The following is a 21,231-nucleotide window of genomic DNA, read 5'->3' as shown; positions in this document are numbered from 1 at the left end:
TTACATAAAGTTATGTAACGTTACGTAACGTAGCGTGTATTTAACAGTAATGTTCATCGTAGTTTGTTGAGTTTTGTCCAGTATTTTGTTCAGTATTTGTCCAGTGTTTGATTGTTTTGGTCACTCGTTTCGTGCAGCTATTTTCCCACTAGCCAGGAAATCCACAGCATCGCAACAAATGTAAGTTTTGCATTATGTAGTTTTCATCGTTGTTCTCGTTGTAGCTTTCCTTGTGCATTTAGCTTAGTTTCCATTGTAATAGGTTTTCGTTCGCTGTTTTATTTGCAGTTTTATACGTATCGTTTCGTTTCGTGTTGAAAATTGTGCGGTTAGAGTTTCTCCTTACCAATAAAAATAATCAGTCGCCCATGGCAGTCACACTGCAGCATCCTAAGGTTGCTGAATTTGTTGCTGTTTGTCTTCAACCGGTTGCTATAATGATGGAATACGAGTATTTTGTTTTCCTGCTATATCATCTGAGGCTGACTTTCAAAACTTTCGACATTGTAATTAGTTTCCGATGGCGATAGCGTAGCTACTGATAGAGTGGCATCTAGCTCAAGCTGTTCTTATGAAGTATTGAAGTGCACTTTCTTGATTTATCCTCGTTTATTAGATTTGTTAAGCACCTATTCATAGTTATTGTTATGGCTGTATCTCTCTTTAAACTAGTGTTTGAAAGCTGGGCTGAAAAGAAATAAGGTACTTTTGAATGATTGATCATTATTCTTTTTTCGCAGATGACCGAGTAGAAGAGCAGGGGCAGTCTGGCGTTGGACAAGGCGTGATTAACAAGCCAAATATTGGACAAAATTCAACAGGTGAAGAGTCAGTCCTTCCTTCTTCATATTAATCCTGAATTCTTCAGAAAAAAAAGAAAAACGATGACCCCCTTTTCTGTAGCCTTGATAATGAGAAAGACTTTCAGCACAGGCTAGGGAACATTGTAGCGACTCTTTGTCTTTTCTGTGGCTATTTAGTCGTTATTGTCAGTGGTCATTTTTGTAAGTGTAAACAATAACTTATCAAATTGACCCTCAGCAGATCTTAGCAGTTGCTATTTACAACAGTGATGCTTTGGTATTTTAAAGTTGAACCTCACGAATTCGCCTACAAATACAAAATGCAACTCCCATACATCAGAATAAGATCGCCCCATCAATGCTTAACTCTTTTCAGACATTACACAGTTGGCAATGTAAGTAATGTGTACTTTCAGATGAACGTGATAACACTAATGGTGTTGTGTAGGTGATCTTAGAATTTAGAACTGTAGTACATCATCCAATTCCGGTATAAAATCTACCATATTATCATGTAGTGGCTTTAATATAATAGAAATGTTCATTGTCTTTTTCAGATTGTTAAGTCTCCGAAATGTTAATATTATCAAACGTTTTGACTTTTTGGAGTTTTTGATAAGACTTAAGCGAAGATACTTATTCTCCCCAATCATCATCAGACCTTCCATCCAAGTAGTAATGCCCTGGAACTGGAAAAGCTAAATTGCCAGTGAATTCACCATAATCTAATTCATTCAATATTACAGTTCGGCTGGATGATCAAGGACGCAGCACAAATTATACTCCTAAGAATGACATCCCTGAAGGTATGTTAATTTCATAAGAGTGTAGAACCAATGCCACATGCAACTTAAGAAGCCTTCATTGCCATGCTTTCACTGCCCACCTGTAGGAACCATGCATTCTTCTTCCATCGGAGGTGTCCTCAAATGAGCATTATCGTGAGGATGATAATATTGATGACTTTTTTCTTTTTTAACTCTGTCAATTTGATTGTCCTTTCGTTAGAAGTCCTGCTCGCTGACTACTTGTATCAAGTCGAGAGTTTAAGTCTGAAACTGAATTTCGAAACCAAATCAATTTCAAAGAACTGGAAAGATGTTGCAATCAGGTTTGAAGTTCCCTATGATGCCATCCTTCTTATGGAAAATGAGAACAAGAAGGTAGGAGGAAGCGCAATGAGTGATTTGATGCAATATCTGCAAGTATTATGTTATGAAGTGACTCTGAAAAAGTTCGTAGACGTCCTCCAAGAGCTGGGAAGGAACGATGTTGCAAACGACATTATAAAGATGTTCAGAGAAAAAAATGAGAAATTATTAAAATGGAGTTGATTTTTGTATTGAAATTTATATTAGGAAACTCGGTAAAAATGTTATATTATTCTTCTAGGTTTTTGTCAGCCTTTTAGTCTTTTCTCTAGTTGTAAAAGTAGTTACGGGTTTAAAAAAGTTTTTTACCCCAGTTGCCAGTTATGCGATCTGATTGGCCAATTTACCGTTGTCGATAAAAGCACAGAAACGCTACTCGCGTCAACGTGTCACGCAACCTGTCATGAACTGAAAGAATCGTGTTATTTGACGTCGATATTGTGGTAAAAAGAAAAAAAAATCGACAGTGGTTTCGCGTGGACTCTTCAGGGAAAACAATTTGTAATGTGTAGTAGAAGAGACTGTATCTTGTGACTGAATGTATCGCTAAACTGCGATGCATGTACCGTTTTTCAACGACTTTATTTTATTGAACTAGTTTAACTGCTAGACGCTACTGGAGCGTTAAATCGAGCTTTCCACGAGATTTGTTGTGTAATTAATAGGCGATTTTACATGTGAGATCATAATTAAGTGTGCTTAGCTAGCAGTTTTGTTGGGAGCACCTGAGCAAGTTGCAAAGCCGCAAGGGGAAAGAAAAACAGCCAAAAAAAAAACTCTGAATAAAAGGGGTAAGTTTCTAAAGAAATTGTGGTGTTTGTGGTGTCTTCGAGGTAATGGACAACTCCGTCTTTATAACAACAACGTAGTTTTATTTTCGTTCCTATGTTTTCACACATGCTCTCTGTCCTTTATTCTAGCCCATAATAATAATAATTATAATCAACATACGGGACACTACATCTCCCCCTAATTTATTAGAAAAACAAACAAGTAATAAAGTGTTCAAAAAAAAGTTCAGAGTCTCTTATTTCCTTCTGGATAACATTTAACTATGCGCATACATAATCTTGCATCCAGGCGGGCGCTTGCCTGGCATGCACAGGGCGCGAAGCAACTGAAGGTAAGGGGCCAGACGGAGCTTCTGGTGTACCTGCTGCTGATCTGGTTGCTCGACTAGGCGCGGCTGCGAATCTATTTGACCTTTGTCAACAGTGCCAGGATCCACAAACTTTTTCATGTGAGCAATGTTGTGCATTTTGTTGTTCCCATTTGTGTCTTGTAAGACGACAGCATTTCCATCTTTCTGAGTGACAATGTAAGATTCTGGCTCATAGTTTGGTGAGAGCTTGTTTTTATGTGTCTGCTTTAATAATACTTTGTCACCCTCCTGAATATCGCTCTGTTTGGCTCCTCGTGTTCTGTCTGCATATTCCTTCTGGCGGAGTTTTACATGAGCGTCCCTCTCTCTCAGCAACTGTTGCCAATATGCTTCCTTTGCACGGTCTTTGGAGAATTCTACTGGAGGAGGCTTGTCACGCAATTTCCTCCCCATCAGTAGTTCTGCAGGTGACAATCCAGTAACAGTATATGGGGTAACTCTATATTGGAAGAGGAAGTTTTCAAGTGCTTTTCTCCAATCTTTTCCTTCAATGCGAGCAATTCGCACTATCTTCAGAATTGTTTCGTTTGCGCGTTCCACTTCTCTGTTGCTCTGTGGCCAGCAGGGTATGCCTTTCTTGTGTCTTATACCCAGGTATTCTAGGAAACCCTCAAATTCCTTTGACGCAAATGGTCCATTGTCACTGCGTAGAGCTTCTGGTAATCCATATGTGAAGATAGCTTCCATGCTTTTTATCACGCGTTGGGCATCCATTTTCTTCAAGAGAATAGCCTCTAGCCAACGAGAATAATAGTCGACAACAACCAAGAGGTGTTCACCGTTTTAGATTTCAAGAAGGTCACTGAGATCTCCTGCCAGGGTCTATCAGGTAGACTGCTGGACCTCACAGGTTCTGGTTTTGCTCTTGGTCCTACAAGTTGGCATGAACGTATGGTATGTTCCACCTTTTTGTCCATTTGTGGCCACAAATGGACGATGTAAAAGTTCGTTATACTAGTGCATCACTAGTATAACGAACTTTGTTTTCTTTCAGCCCACAAACAATTCTTGACCACAAGTGTGAGGTTTGTAATTTGATTTGTAAAATTTTTTCATGAACTTTTATGATGCTAAGATCTTCTATTATTGTTTTGTTCCACTGGACATTCATAGGGCCAAGACATTGATGTAGAGAAGTTAAAGGAAATGTTTCCAAATTTGTCAAACAATCAAATTACTGAAGCTATGAAGGGTTGCAGAACAATTGATGAGTGCATTTCATCAATTTTGGATACAAAAGGTGAATTTGTTGTGTATTTACTATATGCATACAGTAATCTTACTAAAAACTGAAAACTGAAAACACTGAAAACTGATTTTTGTGTCAACCTTGAGGTTGGGGTTACAATTTTGCTTCTCTTTACTTTAGAACAGTGCTAGTTTTGTCGGTCAGTTAAAAGTAACACCATTATCCGTTATCTTAGATCTGACAAGACACGAGGCCAAAGATGATAAATTTGCTTATGCAGTTTGAAATGGTATGGGTTTCAAAAGTAATGAAATCACTTTTCAGACTTTTAATTTCAGGGGTGTTCAATCGGTTCCCTGCAAAGAAATTAATAGAATGTCAGGGAATCTGTGAACTGTATGAAGATCCCCATTTATGTTCATATCCTGAGCAATAAATCTGTTCGCCGTTGCAATATATTGACTGAAGACGGACAATCTAAACCCTAGTCAAAGTTATTGAAGATTTGAACCTTAATCCTTCAAAATTGAAGATTAATTTATTAGAGCATGTAAACATTGTGACGTTACATCCACCTGATTTCAGTACATTAGCCATTGTAATATGATAATATTTACCCTCAGTCAACACACGCGTGTAACCCAGCATATGCACGAATAAAGGACTGCTCTCACAGACACAAACTCTTGTCTATCGATTGAATACAACGTTACAAACATAAACAATTCTTTTTGTGTGTTATGTTTTAATAACAATAATAGTGCCTTTAAAGTATGAATCCTATAATGACTTTGAGCGGCTTAATAAAACATTTTTTTTACTGTAGGGCATCCTGCTCAGAGGATTTTGCAGAATCTTAGTCACAGTGTGGTGAAACAAGATCAGCCTACCTACCCAATCACTTTTAATCGTTCCAAAAGCTTAAGGAAGATAAAAGAAATTTGTAGAATAAACAAAAATGCAGGCTCAAAATTGCAAAGGTCCCCTGTGGTATATTTTGTATCAGACAGTGGTGACGGTGTGATTGAAGAGGATGCAGCAGATGTCGGGGGTCCGCAGCGAGAGTTTTTTGCCATCGTTATGGAAACATTGTTAAGCAGCAGTGACCCTCTTTTATTCGGAGGCAGTGATGGGCACAAATTGCCAGTACATTCCCAACAGATGGTGTTAAGAGGGTTTTCAATGGTGGAACAGGCAATGGCTCATGTGATTACACACACTGATTTTGTTATAGTGGGGTTGGCAAAGCCAGTTGTCATTTATTTGGAAACTGGTTGCCCAGAAAGTGCCTGTACATCAGTGACAATGGATGACATTCCTGACCTTGAAATCAAAGAGATGTTGGAGAACCTTGTGAAATTTGATGAGAAGGAAGAAAAAGTTGATCATGGTAATCGAAATTATAAGTAAACTGATAAGTCAGTGTGGCGTATCAGTAGCTCTGATGACCAAAAATAATGCAACCGAGGTTGCATATGAGTGCATGATATATCAAGCTTACAAACGCGTAGCTGAATTGAAACAGCTAAGAGAATGTTTTGATGTGCTTGGTCCTGTTCAATTATTGGAATCTCACTGAAAGGTCAGTGGTAAAATTTTCAAGACAACTGATGCAGCTGCTGTAAGGTTTGATATGCTGAAACGCAGAGTTCAGATGGATGCTTTTGATGGTTGTGATGCTAGCAAGAAGCAGGTTTTTACCTTCTTTCTAGACTACTTGGAGGAGACATGTGTTAGGGAATCTGGTTTGTGAATAAGAGACATCTCTTCTTTTGGTAGAATAAATCAGTATTGAAGAAAAATGCTCTGCAATAAAGAGTGGCTCTAAATGAAGATATATCAAATAAAGTAATACCTTTAACATTTGGCAGTGCTGTTAACATTTGGCAGTGCTGTTAACATTTGGCAGTGCTGTTAATATTATTTTTCTCAAAAGTCCGTTAAATATTGTACTGGGGTGCAACTGGCTCACCCAGCTGCTTGTTTTAGTTCAACAAGGTTGAAAATTTTGTTTTCTTCCTATTTTTTTCGATAAATATGGATCCTGATCAAAGATGTTCTACTTTTCTTAACTGGTTCCACACATATGTCTAGAAGCATCTGTGTGCAGTTTTCTCCAAATGAGGGTGACAGATTGCCTGATCCCAATACCTGTACCTTGGAGGTCTTTCTGCCTACATGTCACTTGTCATATGAAGATTTCAAGGGGGCTTTTGACACAGTAATCACAGTTCAAGTGAAGGGCTATGGACGTGCTTGATACATTTTTTTACCGTTGTGCAAAGGAGTATGTATGTTTATGTTTATAATCTGATCACCTAGCTGTACGTGTATCTACCCGGGTGATAATAAGTGTTATGTTATTACGTTAAGCCTCAAAGAACGGTTTGAAGTATTGAAACATCATCGTGTAATACATGAACAGCAACTGTTGTGTTACTTTTTATTAGAGGTTTATCTTCATTTGTAAACAATAGACATGAAGTAAACTGAATATCAGTTACATGTCCTCATTCCTTGGTCTCGCGCTGAATTTAAGTTAACTATACTACTCCTGCTAATTACTTAATGCTAGTCTGCCTCCAGCAAAGGAGACACATCTAATGTAGATGTCTATTCCAAAACAGTCACTGTGCGACAGTGGATCAATGAACTGATTCATGTCATTGCTTTCTGTGTCATGTAAGGGACAGTATATTGGTGGAATTTCCAAAAGATCTCTGCTGCCAGTTGTAAAGGGGACTGGTCCTTCCATATCAATGCCATAGGAATCTATCTCAGCCTAAACCACAAAATGCACTGCACTTAGTGGAAAGTCATCCACAAACTGGTTTTGTGAAGAGACCTGTCACTGCCTAATAAATGTTCATTAAGATATTTCAACAATGAGGAAAATGAGGTCTCACCCCAACCTTTTTTTTTCCAATCAGGAGTGGCCCAAGTGGGAAAAAAGTATCAATTAAAGAAGTCCCTCTGAAGATTGGTAATGTGAAGATGGAAGTTTTCACAAATATTTGTAGAACTAATATCATGACAATTTCAAAGCATTCACATGATGGATGTATTGATAGCATTCATGTAGGTGAAGCAAATTCTGTAAGAGCAAGGGGAGGGGAAGATCCCATTCCTAAAATTGGCCTACTAAGTATCAGTATGGGTTACATTAAAGACCGGTAAATATTAAAGGTGTAACCTTTACATACAAAGTAACATCTTGACCTATTAGAGGGTTTTCACTTCTCATCGGCCCTTCAATCCAAAGCTGGTTTGGAGATCGGTTTCTCTCAGTTGAAAGAGGGTGACAATCCCGTCCACTGCGAAAATCTTCTAGGTGTCGATTAATGCGTGGTTGAAAAACGTAATGTAAGCAGTACAAATGAATTTCATTGTCTATTTGGAGAAGGCCCTGTTCCTCAAAGTACCTGAATGCTTCATAGTAGATGTAAATAACACCAACATACAAGTCACGGCATAGCCGCTCAATTCTTTGGTTACGGACACCCTTTCCTGATGTAAAGCTTCCTCTGTCTGGTCCTCTCAAAGGATGGTGAAACATAAACCTGGCCACATCTTCATTTTCTACTCCTTGATCAGCTCGTATGCGAGAAGGGAGTCCAAAGTTTTCCACAGCTTCCAGAAATGCCCTTAACACAGTGTCTGCCTTGTTATTGGTACTGCAGCGAAGATACATGATTTTCCTGCTGTAACCATCAATAGCAGCATGTGTGACAAAGCCCCACCAGAAGGTGATGGCATTGAAATTAAAGTCACCACTGCCATAAGTGACAATTTCAGAAACAAAATGTATTTTTTAGCCCAGTTAAAAGCAGTATAACTTGGAAAACTTAAACTTGTGGAACTATAGCATATCATTGTATGCATGACTATCATTAAAGACCAAATTCACCCTGAATAAGTTCCTGCAATTTTGCAGAGTTGAAAAATGTCCATTTGAAAATGACAGCCAATTTGTACACTACATTCAACAAGTGGTCAATTTCAAAACAAGAGGACGACGGAGTGAAGCTTTTTGGATGAACATGAGCCTCTACATGGAAGATCAGAAAAAAGAGATATATGTCATAGGTGTGATGTACCTTACAAGCTTGTGATGACCATCCATATGCCACAGAGCCATTGGACATGGAACAAAATATCTCCTTCTTTGAATGATGTTAAGCGAGATTGACCTTTCAATGACGCCTTCTGGGTCCACTCTCCTTATTGACTCCCTCACATGCTTTTCCTGAACTCTATATCCTCTTGCTAAAAGATAGCCAATCATACGCTCGTAGCCACTTTTTGGGAACTGTCGAAGTATACTCAATACGATGGTGTCTAAATCACCCTCGCTTAAATTGGCATATTGAGAATTGACATTCCATTTACACGGAGTCGTCTTTTCGCAGTTGATTCACTAACTTCTAACATGCGCGCCGTGGCACTTATATTAAATTTATTTTCAACGAACATTTCGAGAACTTCCCTTGGAATATTAAAGCCTGGACGTCCTGGAGAACCAGAAAATACATTCTATAAATACATTGATGCATTTTCTATAAACGCACTTGACTGGCTACAGAGTAGCCAGTCAAGTGCATTCCAGAAAATACATTTTCTGGAATGCATTTGACTGGCTGCTCGGCTGGATTTCCCTTAAGGCCTCCTCCACCATATAGAAAATCTCTTCAGCTTGATTATCAAATGTCACTTGGATATTGTAGTTAAGTGATGACATGTTGAGGATATTGATAGCCCCTTCACATTTATATTGAAAATAGTCGGCACATTCTTCACTTAGATTTCCACTATGTACATATCGTAGGACTTCTTGAAACGTTCTTCTTGTGTGGGTAAGCACCACAACTTTTCCATCCTAATCAGAATGTTAAGACAGCTAATTAGTTGATTTCACATCCTCGATTCTAAAGTATCCATCTTATATTTTCGAACAGGAACAATTTTTTTCCTTCTCACAAGATTGACTAAGGTTTTGTTTTTTTACAAACGTATTCTTAAAATTCCTTGCGAACAATTGCGAGTGACACATCAAAGTTTAGAGATAAATGATTAATCCCGTTTGCTCACACAGGCTTACTAAACATTTGTAACTTCTCAGCATAAGTGGAAAACACGAGTGGAGAAGAGATCAATACTTCGCCATTAACCTACTTAATGCATTCTTGTAGCCATCTTTAAATGACTCTCAGTGGGCCTTCAGGGAATCTTGGTGCCCTGTGCTCCTCACTTTGCGAAGCTGTGTCTGTTCCTTATAGGCTGTACCTGTTCCCAATTAGGCTGTGCCTGTTCCAAATAGGCTGTGCCTGTCCCTATTATGCTGTGCCTGTTCCTAATGAGCTGTGCCTGTTCCTAAAAGGCTGTGCCTGTTCCTAATAGACTGTGCCTGTCCCTATTTCGATGTCTGGCTTTTTGTTGTGCCTGTTCCTATTTGGAACTAGATTTTGACCCTGATCCCGCTTTATACGTTAGCCCTTCGTATGAACGAATGAACAAAAGGCTAACGCTCGAAACTTCAGCTTTAAAACTTTTTACGGTGGCCAATTAACAAATGGTAAACACCACAGCGTACACTATTGAGTTATGGTGCACGCGGGAGGTTGCTAAGCACGAAAGAAGCGTAAGAGTCGCTCGAGGCGATAGCCGAGAGCGACTCTAGCTTCTCGAGTGCTTAGCAAACCTCCCAAGTGCATCCATAACTCAATAGTATACGCTGTGGTGTTTACCATTTGTTTTATAACATAACATTGATACATTGTAGCCAAAGAGTTCCCTTTTATTTAACAAATCTTACGTGACCAGAAAAACAATCGCGCGCGGAAAAATAGTCTTTGCATTTGCTCACGTCAGCAGCGTACACCCATGGGCAAATGCGGGACGCTAAATTGACCAATCAGAGCGCACGCTTTACTTTGGTTATGTTATAATTTACATTATCAACTCAGTTGATAAAACCCAAATTACTAAAAAATTAAAAGTCTGCCACATAGGTTACACAAATACAACACCATGTGCAGTTGAAACTAACATTTACGACCGTTTGTTTAGAAAATGCATAATAGAACAATTATTCATAATAATCATCGTATTGATTCGTAAGATAAAAACCTATATGTCTTATGGAACCAAAAAACTTTTTTCAAAAAAGATATGGACTACTTACACATCTAGATTATATTTAAAGACTAATCGATAAAAATAAGAGTTCCTCACTCGATTCTAAAACATACTTAAAAAAATACTAAAAATACTACCAAAAAAAAATTAAGTAAAAATAGTAGAAAGACTATAACTGTAACTAGTAGGTTATATTTAAAAATTGATAGATACTAATCGGAGTTCTTCACTCGACTCGTGTTTAATTTCGGCCGGTGAATAGATTTGTGTCTTAGATTGTATTCCGTGACCTTCAGTTTAAGTATAAGGTTTCTCGTAGGATGTTTCACTTGTTTTGTCTTCGAAAATTTTCTCATCTCGCTTTTCTTATAGATCACAGAAGTTGACCGCCTTGGATATGTATCTCCGCTAGTAACACCGGTCCAGGAAACACTGCACAGTCGTAAGCTCTGTATAAATGCACCGTAGATTGATAGCCTTTATGTCAAATTATAGTTCACCACTAAATTTTCTCCGATGTTTGTTGGTTTAAATGGATCACGTGACGCGATAGTGTTCATCCGAGGACAAACACTATCAGCCCATAGTGCCCGTCCACTTAGTTCAGCTTGAAGGTTGGCTTGGACCATACTTCCTATGTCTCAACAAGGTGGAAAAAACAGAAAATACAAATCAAAACTTTAGTCAAAGTCTTTCTTAAACACGCCAGAAGACTGGACAGCCGTGCGCCGTTTTTAGGACAATTACTGCAACCCTGTAAGGAAATGAAAATTTGTGCACTGGATGAGCTTGAATTCGAAGTTGAAATTCAAGCTCTGCTTTTCTGGGTAGCCTTTGCTGCCATTCGGATAGTGGCAGCACAGGCCATGCCAGAGCAATAAAGGGTTAAAGAAGATGAAACCACGTCTTTACTGAAAACGAAAATCGAGGAAGTGAATAACAAAGAGGATAGAACAACCCAATCAGAAAACATGTCTGAACCGAAAAGACAAAATGAGAGCTCAAAACAAAATTCAAGAACAGAAGGAGAAAACAACCCTCTCTGGTAATTAAACCGAGTGAAGTGAAACAAGAACTTGTTAACTTGACAAGATACAACGACTTAAGGAGGCTCGAAAGGGTTTTCCACAATTAACAGCAAGTGCCAATCAGTAAAAGATATCAGAACTGTCCAACTTATCATCAGGATAATGACTTGACATATGCATAACACTATGTTAGGGCAATCTTTTAAGGGGGCTCGCCATGGCAACAGTACAGTGGTGCTAAAAGACCCTCTAAAACTCAGTTTTTGAAAGATATCTCAAAAACCAAGTCGGTGACCTAGCTTTTTTTTTTTCAAATTTCTTAAACATCATCATATTCTCTACCTGTATACGTGATATTAAAAAAAACTATCCAGTAGAACTTGAATTATTGAGGATAATGCTGTTTTAAAATGTAAAAAAATTTCCACTAGATAAATTTTTTTGAAAATTTTCTTTAGGAACGCGTAATGATGAAATTAATTTTTACACAAAAATTCAGGGTAGGTCACCGAACTAATTTTCGAGATATTAGTTCATCAACTTAGCAAGCTTTATTTCCGGTTTTTGCAATTTTAGCTCACACTTTTATTTCCGGTCACGCGTTTTAAACGATACCGCTGACTCAAGGGCTCATTTTCGCGAGGATGAGTCTGTGTCTGCGTCGTCCGCGCGATTAATGGACGGATGCACTCAGCGCGGAAAAAATCGTTCATCCTGAAGATGGATTCACCTTGTTTTGTGATTTTGCACATTCTTGAAAAGTGAGTCATCATTTGAGACTCAGACTGCTTACCGTTATGACAGTTGGAAATATATGAACTCCGTAGAGAAACTCCGGAGGGAATTCTCTGGCGGAATTGAATTCGATATATGATGACAAGTTGATTTTGCCGATGGCGCCAAGGCAAGTACTCCATTGAGGCCGTTAAATGTTGAGTTTCTCGTACATTGATTGTAGTGTAACATGAGACAAACCAGCATCTGCCAGCCTCTGGACCCTGTTTGTCGAAAGATGAAGCTTTCCATCGAACGTCTGGATGGTATCTTGTCGCTGTTCCAAGAAGATGGCTTGATCGAAGGCCTCATTCGACGATGCACATTTACCATGATGGACTGATATAACTGTTCATGTGAAATTTGAAGTGGAAGAGTGAAAACAATTTGGAGTGAAAAGAATTTGCTTTGACGTCTTCCAAATTGTCACGAGCGTCAAACTCGGTCGAAATTAGGGTTTCATATACATCACACACGTCACAGATTTCTCGAATTTCCATAATTTTCGAGGTACTAGAGGTATGAACAAGCCTTGGCTTCATTTTTCTTTTTTTCTCTTTGCCACTGTCATAACCATGAACTTTCATTATTCCGTTTAAGTGGAAAACAAAACAAATTTTGCAATCCTTTCTTACCAAATGCGAGTTTGCATTTTCGTAGTTGTAATTTACAGTTTATCAAGGAAAATATTAACAATCTTTCTCACAAGTTAAAGATAAATATTTTGTTTTAATTTTACCGTCTGTGGTTGAATTAGAATTAAAGTCTCATCTACATTTTTACGATCTCTTGTTTACTGAAAATTATGTTTATTTTTATCGCAACATTTACACTTCTCCATTTCCGTTAATAAAACTGTCAATCAATGTTTGATTTATCATCTACGGGTTTATGTCGAATTGATTTGATGGCCTGCTCCCAGTTGGCTTGTTAGCTCAGTTGGTAGAGCGCTGCACTAGTATCGCAGAGGTCAGTGGTTCGAATCCCGTACAGGCCTGATTTTTTTCAGGTCTGATTTTCACTATTGCTCAAATAGTGCTTTACTGCGAAGGATCGTGCATATATACAAAACTGTCAATGTTTACAATCCTGATCCAACAATGATTTCATTTTCCTTTTCATCTTCCACTGAGTTGTTTAGGAAAGTTCTCGGTCATTTCATTTTATTAGGAATCAAATTCAATGCGAAACAAATCGTAGCACTCAGAGGTATTCACTTGAATTTTTCGCGGAACAAAGTAAGATCTACCGAATGCACTCGACGCGACTTTATTGATGGGGTGTCGACTTCACCATCCTCCTTTCGCTCGTTAAATAAAATTTTTTTGACCACTTTCGGCAAGAATCCTGCCATCGGAACATTTTCCTACCTGCTTGCAAGAAGTAAATTTTCCATTTTCGTTTCTCAAACAACCACTTCCGCTGGAAACAATAGAGGTGCCGGCAATCATCCCTTTTCAAGGTTAACGCCGCCATTTTGCCGGGGGTGCAAAACTGCTGGGGCCAGCGCAAAATGTACAGTGAATGTATGGAAAAAGTCGGGAGATTGATGCTCGATAATTTGAGGAAGGTTGACATTCTGCAATTTCTATGAATTACGAAGTAAAGATACCTGGCAAAAGATGTTGCCGATTAAATATGAAGGGTTCAGGCTCGCTGAGAAGTGAGAAATCTTATTTTTAGTTTTTCATACAAATGCTTTTAAATTTTCCCGGAAACGGCGGTTTGGTTTTAGAGACAAATATATGGAAAATGAAAATCTTAATTTGCGGCTTTTTCGCGAGACTTCATTTCTCAAATTTGATCGGTAAACTGGTAGGTCTGGTATCTTCAGTTTGTAATTCATAGAAATTGCACGATGTCAACCTTCCTCAAATTATCGAGCATCATTTTCTCAACTTTTCCCATACATTCACTGTACATTTTGCGTTCGCCCCAGCAGTTTTGAACCTCCGGCAAAATGGCGGCGTTAACCTTGAAAGGGTCTATTTTGAAACGCTCATGGCGGCAATGTTTGTTTACAAATCGCCCGCGGATCTGATCGCGTGCGCTTTCGCTTATTTCTCTCGCGAGTAATTAGCTTCCGTGTATCTTGGAATCCATTCTCCACGCGGTCAAAAAAAACCCTTTCGAGCCTCCTTAAAAAAGAAATCTATCTCCCTAAATCAGTTTAGAATTTGTCAGTCCGCCAATGGCGTTTTACTCTGGATTGCCTACTGGATAAAATATTTGCTGCGTTAAACAATTTTGTGACCTTGGTCGTGATAATATTTGTTATTGGCACTCATCACCTACGGCCCCGGACACAACTGTTTTTAGAGAATATGACGAAAACTTAGAATCCTTTCTAATAACCCGAGTTGACATTTGATATTTTTCGCGGAATTTGCTCTCCGCACACGCTGGTTCAACAAACGAGGACTGTATGCTTTCTTACGAGTCGGCTTTATTCTTCAGCTCACAACATTCACGTTCCACTGTACGATCTAATTAACTTAGGATTACAAGTGCCACTTTTATTGGCTACAGATATCCACACCCAGATGCGTAGGTCCGGTCTGGTCAGATAGGGCGTAGTTGTTTATTAATTTCCTATTTTGTTGATCCCGCTAATTCTAGCCTGCGTTGCAGCCGGATGTGTCACACAATCCCCGCTATATATTGTCTGCGAAACGGCTCCCAAAAGCTAGTTCTGATATCCCGCAGGGATCCACGGATCTGTGTGTTCATTTCTGATTGGTTATTTTCTTACGCGCCTTATGATTAGTCATATTCTTGCGAAATTTATCACGCAATGTTAAAAATAAATATCGTCGCGTGTAAATTGTATATTGGAAGTACTTTTGTACAAAGCTTTGCTTTGCATTTCAAAAGATTGAAAAGGTTATGTTTGATTCGTCCGATTATTGCAATTTATGCTGTCGCGTCATCGAAAAGGAAAACAAGAGAGTGTTACTTTCAAAGGGATGGAAAGAATTCGACGCGACGTACTCACCGAGATTGAAAGCTTGGAAATATCTTTGCGATCGATCGAAAACAAGTACGTCTGCCGAAGCTGTGTTGCGAAACTGAAAAAACATCGGTAACTTATCGAGCAAACAGAAAAATTGGAAGCAGATCTCAAAAGCCTTAGTACAAGGGAATATTCGCTTACAGTCAAACGATCTGGGGAACTGCTAAGTGACGACCACGATGCTCCAACATCGAAAAAAGTCTGCGATGGATCTCACGGGGGTTTTGTCCGTATCATTACTTCATCTCCTGTTCGTCCTCTGCAAAGACCATCTCCGAGAGAGCAAGCACTCTGGAGAGCAAGCACTCTGGAGAGCCATAAACAAGAACATAATTGCCGTTCCTAACCTGCTGGATTATTTCGACATCCTCATCGTTAGTAATGGCGATCGCTGGCACTCCCATGTTGTTTAGATGTCGAATCTGGTCTTCCATAAGCGATCGCAACGGCGATATTACAACGAGAACACTGGAACCGAGAGGCTTTCCGAACAGAGCATCCGCAGCGATCGGAAGGCACTGGAAAATCAAAGATTTACCGTAGCCCTTCGGCAAATTTACAAAAGTATTTCGACCTCCAAGAAATTCGCGAAGTGCGTTTTCCTGTTCAGGTAGAAGATTATCGATTTCAAACTGCTCTCTCACGGCTTTGAACGCTTTTTGCCAACGTTCTTCTGTAGTTGCAGAAATCTTATTTTCAGCTCGAAGTAAATTTGACGTTTAATGTAATGTACAACTGTTATAAAGTAGTTGGGAAACCTACACAAATTTATTTTTGGCATTACGTGATACTTGCGTGGTCATCAGATAGCGCGTAAGAAACTAGCCAATCAAAAATGGATACACAAACAGCATTATGTAGGAACAAGCTTTTGGGAGCCGTGGCACAGACTGTTTATATCGGCGGTTTAGACTGTCTGCGACGCATGCTAGCTAATTCTTGTTGCATGGGTCTGTTAAGGCCTGGCTAGACTAGGAAACTTTGTTGCGGAAACATTGTTGCGGAGGCAAATGTTACCCAGTTTAGCCGCGCGGGAAACACATGTTGCGGAAACAAATTTTGCTGCTCGAAAAAAAAAATTGTTTTTGCCTGCAGACAAAAGCATTTTTGTTTCCCGGACACAAATTTTGCGTCCGAAACATGTTTCCCAGTTTAGCCACGATGAAAACAATGTCGATTAGTTTCCAGTGCCGGTCGCACATTGAAAAATGTTTCATAGCAACGGCGAGCAGACAACAATTAAAATGGCTGGCTACGAAGAAATTCAAGCAGGTCACGCTCAAAGAAAGGGAAAGAGAAGGGAAAGGAATTGGAAAGATGAAGAATGGAAATGCTAATTGCGCTGCTTGAGGAAAGGCCTTGTCTCTGGGACGTGGGTCATAAGGACTACATGAACAGGGACAGTAAAGAGCTCGAGGTGGCGTATTCGCAAATCGATCTACTGATGACAGAAAAATATGATATCAGCCGGGAGGATTACAAGAGCAAGTGGAAAATTGTTACATCACAGTTTATGAGGGAACAGGCCCTGGAAAGAAAAAACAAGTCCGTTCAATAAACAAGCGATGTGTACCAGTCCTCTTGGAAGTGGTACAAGATGCTGAAGTTCCTTATTATTGTGCAGAATGCCACAAAGGGCTTTGATACAATGAAAATGTGAACATCCTTTGATCCCCAGACTTCCTCGAAGTCAGTTTATTCATACACGCATGCGCAGCTCATTTGTTTTCCGAAACAATGTTTCCTCGTTTAGCCACTGGGGCAGTAAAACATTTTGTTTGTTTCGCGCTAATTTAGCCACCCCGGGAAACATAACAGGAAACAATGTTTCTGCTACAAAGTTTCCTAGTCAAGCCAGGCCCTTAGACAAATGTTAGCGTTAATCTTGACACGCGGTTTTACTAGCAATTATCTAGTTGCCAACGAACCATCCGAGCGAAGACACTCGGATGGCGAGGCGGCAGCAGAATAGACCCGTGCAAGACTGGGCAATGGGCAGAAAAATTCTTGATCAAGCAACCAAAAGTGCAACCCGCAAGCTGTAGCCTGAGGTAATGTAGATTCCCCTGGGACTTTGATCTGAGCCAATTGCAAGAACGGAACTATTGTACCAAGGAAAAGACGTGTAAGATTTTGGTGTGACCAGGTAGTGCGACTGTTGTCAACCAATCAAAAGGTGGTGGCGGGCGCAGAAGTTATTTTTTCCACATGCGTTCCAAGTTCATGTCTCGAGCAAAAGCGAAGGATTATTTCTTGAAAGCGTCACGCGTTGTGTTACGCGGTGTTAAGTTAGCGAGCAACCGTTGAGAATTTGAATGCGTTATAAGGAATAGTATGAGAAATAAAATATGGTCCATTTAAAACACTAAATATTCCGAAATATGAAAATTTTACACGTTAAATTAATAAAACTTACTCAGTCCTTGTGTTTCCGTCGTGTCTTTTGGCGATTTCTGCTGTTTTGGGCTTGACGGAAATCGTGCATAATATTGTGATCATTAGTCGCTTGTTACCCTTAGCGTGATTTTCGCTATGTTTCATCATAAACAATGTGACTTGACAAAGTGTCAAATGACACACCTAAAACCAATGATTGACAGTGATAACAGATGTAGCAGAACACGTGAGCGGGAAGGAGACTTTTCAACAATAACAGCGAGGGGAGTTGTTGTTTTATTTCGTTGTTAGCGTTCGGTTATTGATGATAAACGTGAAGAAATTGGGATTTATGTGAGTGTGTTGGTTCAGTCTTGGAGGCAATTCTTAACAGGCTTGCTTTGCCATAATTGTTTTTCCAGTTATCAGACCACTATGGTGGCCGAGAACTGGCAATAAAAAATCACATATTTTTGTGTAATAAATGTTAGTTTGACTGAGAAATAAAATGAAACAAAATAAACCATGAAGTACAACTAAATGAAATTTAAAAGTAAAATGACATGAAATTTGAAAGTACATTGAATTTTAAAAATAAAACCACTTTACTTTTATGGTAAACTAAAATGGAAATACAGTTCAAAGTGAAATATAAATTCAATTTCAAATGAACTTCAAAGTGCAAGTGAAAGTGAACTTCACCGTGGCCGAGCGCTGCCACTACCATCATTCTACGCGCGCTTACAAAGCTCGGCGCCTGTTATTCTAGTAACCAATATGGCGGATAACCGTGAGGCTACCTGGACCGATGACGATAACCTAAAAGAAGTTTTAACTAAATATGTCCAGCAAGCACTGGATTTTCTCAGACGCGAATTTCTACAATATGCATGGAGTATTCGTTCCCTTGACAGAAGGCTTCGTCACTTTAACATCTACAATGACAGGAGTATCGAAGTTCAGGACGTGAAAGAAGCGGTGGAAGAGGAGCTTAAAGGTCCTGGTAAGCTGCTAGGATACAGAGCTTTGCACAAGAAAATCAGATTGGAGCACGGGCTAAATGTTACCAGAGACCAGGTTTACGATGTGATGTCTGAACTGAACCCACAAAGTTTCGAAGCCCGTGGTAATGTCAGAGCCAAGAGACAGCGAAGAAAGGGAAACTTCACGGCACGTGGTTCTAACTGGGTTCATTCTCTCGATGGTCACGACAAGCTAATGGGTTATCAAAGTTCAACATTTCCATTAGCGGTGTATGGGTGCATGGACACAGCTAGTAGAAAGCTGCTGTGGTTGAAAGTTTGGGTTTACAATCATGATCCCAAATTAATTGGAAGATGGTGTCTTGAACATTTCTATGAAACTAAGATCATATCTGCGATGCTAAGAGTAGATAAGGGAACCGAAACAGGGACCATGGCCACAATGCATGCTTTCCTTCGCAGACACCACAATGATATGGATCCTCACGAAACAGTTATATATGGCCCCTCTACCTCAAATCAGATATGGAAGTGCTCTGTTTATTTCCTAAGCAAATTTGAAATTGGTAGAGACTGAGTTGGAAACAGGAAGTTTTACTAGAATCATAGTTAGTAGAATAGTAGGGAGAGAGTAGGGCGTCAAAACCTCCCACTTCTGCCTGCCTCCGGTGCGGCTCCAGCCCCATCCACCCCTTACACACAGAATACAAACAAACCTGACATAAACAATATCGCATCTAAAACGCTATCTGCATAAAGGATTCATCTGACTACAGCTATCACTATAGCCCAGTTCTTGTTTTGGAACATTAGGGCAAATGTTGTTGAAACTCCCCACTCTGATGTCAAATTTCGAAAATTTTTAAGAAAAAAGGGAAAAAAGTGGTAGCTCTCACGGAATTGAAATATTACGTTATATTGCTATTTTGTAGATTGAAAGATGGTGAAAGGAATTGCGCGAAACGATGGAGAGGTATTTAAAAGATAGTTTGTGTTGGGTAAAATATCAAGGTCATTATGACCCGGACAATGAGTCTGATAGGTATGTGCAATAATTGGGATCTGGAGCAGTTATCTTCAGAACCTTTTTGTACCTCTTGCCTCTGGTGTATATCATTGAAAGGAATGTTATTTACTTCTTGACATAATTTACTGTATTTGCCTACAGAAGTATCCTTTCATGACTGCTTTTAACATTATATTTAAAGTTTTGGCAGATTGCTCTTGGCCTTCATCATGGTACCTCTTATACAGAGGGAGTTAGATATTTTCAGAGAAACATTGGAACACACACAGGATCAGAGCACAGAGAGACACTGCACTTCCAGATGGTATACCAGAACACATCTATAGCTTCCCTGAGAATTATGGGATTGAAGAGTGGGGTATGTGACATAGCATCCTGTGCCTTATAAATGAATTTCCAATGTGGATCCTGTACTTTCATTCATTCATTCATTCAATAGGGTTATTAAGACTTGCAATCTTTTATTTCTTGCTCCCCGATGAAATTCCCATAACAACCAAGTATATAAGACCTTGATCCAAAGGCAAAATTCCTTTTGGTGGTTGTTCAATGGTACACTGTATGTACATAATACTGATCAGTCAACATATTTTGCCTTCTAAGAAAATAAAGACCTCCTTTCAGGAGCATTTCTCCGGGAAAGGAAATGAACTGTACATTATATTTCAGAAACACAACCCTTCCTATAATTTAAGACATGCCGAGTTTCTTATTCCTAGATACAACACAATACCTTACGGCAAACATTCACTACGCTATTTAGGACCTAAATTATCGAGTAAACTGACAACTCATGACAGATCAGCCACAACATTAGCGAGTTTCAAAAACCGCATATGTAAGTGTGACCTCAGCTCCCTATTAGATGATGGCTGCAGGGGCTGTGCTGTATGTACTTCTTAATTCATTTCATATCTTTTTTCATACATGATATGACTTAATTTTATTCTTAAGTAGGTAATATTCTTTGTGTATAATTTTAATCCATTTTATTTGTGTCCCCACATTAGTATGGGATACCTCCCAAACTAGGTTATTTGACACGTTAATAAAACGGTTTCTATCTATCTATCTATCTATCTACAATACTTTTGACATCCAAGCATGAGGATATTAACAGAGAGTAAATGTATGAATTTGAAGTGATCTCTAACCTCCCTGTTAATGCATGTTACAAAGGGTTATTGTCTGAGAAAGCAAAATAAGCCATTAATAATAGTATTAATATAATGGCCATTAATTTCTTGCTCAGATTTACCAGTTACTGAGGAACAACTCAAGGAGGTGGCAACTGGATCTGGTGTATTAAACATTCCAGATGATTTCCTAACACTAAAATTTAGTGAAGAATGTGAGCGCATTTTTCCTGATATTGATACCATTAACCCAGATGAATGGAAAGAAGCATATTTACATTTAAAACACAACTTCACACTTTCAGTGTAATTAAATTGGAACATGTTATCCATATGGTTTATTAGTAAATTTCTATGAACTGTCGTGAAATGCAACAACTTTAACAATGTCAACGTATATAACATATCACCTACTTTTATAAAACCCGCTTTGTTCCAAATATGTCTCTCATTT

At 39.0% G+C, this 21,231-nt stretch overlaps 2 protein-coding genes and 1 pseudogene across 6 annotated transcripts in view; 2 read left to right on the top strand and 1 right to left on the bottom strand.

Annotated features, from left to right (window-relative positions):
• LOC111343702 (uncharacterized) overlaps window positions 1–13,024 on the top strand; it is a 42,146-nt gene extending 29,122 nt beyond the window's left edge. For 2 of the 4 annotated variants that reach the window (XM_022950885.2, XM_022950884.2), the window contains exons 6-8: window positions 741–821; window positions 1,550–1,609; window positions 1,812–3,144. In XM_022950885.2, the coding sequence (XP_022806620.1) occupies window positions 741–821; window positions 1,550–1,609; window positions 1,812–2,137 (467 nt within the window). In that variant the 3' untranslated portion in view covers window positions 2,138–3,144. Of the gene's footprint in view, window positions 1–740; window positions 822–1,549; window positions 1,610–1,811; window positions 3,145–4,229; window positions 4,357–4,540; window positions 4,595–5,131; window positions 7,214–10,812 lie in introns of those variants that run through there. The other 2 variants (XR_015992418.1, XM_088735830.1) reach the window with 2 other exon arrangements.
• LOC111343694 (uncharacterized) lies at window positions 7,432–8,594 on the bottom strand. Its single transcript, XM_022950877.2, has 2 exons — window positions 8,403–8,594; window positions 7,432–8,078 (listed from the first exon to the last, which is right to left on the bottom strand). Exons 1-2 carry the CDS (start codon window positions 8,588–8,590, stop codon window positions 7,469–7,471), a joined length of 798 nt encoding a protein of 265 aa, XP_022806612.2. The 5' UTR covers window positions 8,591–8,594; the 3' UTR covers window positions 7,432–7,468.
• A 5,384-nt stretch (window positions 13,025–18,408) lies between the features above and the next one.
• LOC111343695 (uncharacterized) overlaps window positions 18,409–21,231 on the top strand; it is a 2,944-nt pseudogene continuing 121 nt past the window's right edge. The window contains exons 1-4 of the transcript XR_015992422.1: window positions 18,409–19,145; window positions 19,555–19,656; window positions 19,832–19,999; window positions 20,894–21,231. The exon at window positions 20,894–21,231 is cut by the window's right edge and continues 121 nt beyond it. The product of XR_015992422.1 is annotated as an uncharacterized LOC111343695 (transcript). The remainder of the gene's footprint in view (window positions 19,146–19,554; window positions 19,657–19,831; window positions 20,000–20,893) is intronic.

The sequence above is a fragment of the Stylophora pistillata genome, chromosome 10 (assembly GCF_964205215.1).
Source record: "Stylophora pistillata chromosome 10, jaStyPist1.2, whole genome shotgun sequence".
Classification (NCBI taxonomy): domain Eukaryota; kingdom Metazoa; phylum Cnidaria; class Anthozoa; order Scleractinia; family Pocilloporidae; genus Stylophora; species Stylophora pistillata.
Note: the sequence above shows the minus strand (reverse complement) of the source record. Positions and strands in the feature narration are given on the sequence as shown.

What these genes read in the sequence shown, in the direction of transcription:
- LOC111343694 (XM_022950877.2), bottom strand. Translation starts at nt 8,590, where the DNA reads ATGATTGGCTATCTTTTAGCAAGAGGATATAGAGTTCAGGAAAAGCAT. An exon ending in GGTCATCACAAGCTTGTAAG is followed by an intron (nt 8,079 to 8,402) that starts GTACATCACACC and finishes CACTTATGGCAG; the next exon opens with TGGTGACTTTAATTTCAATG.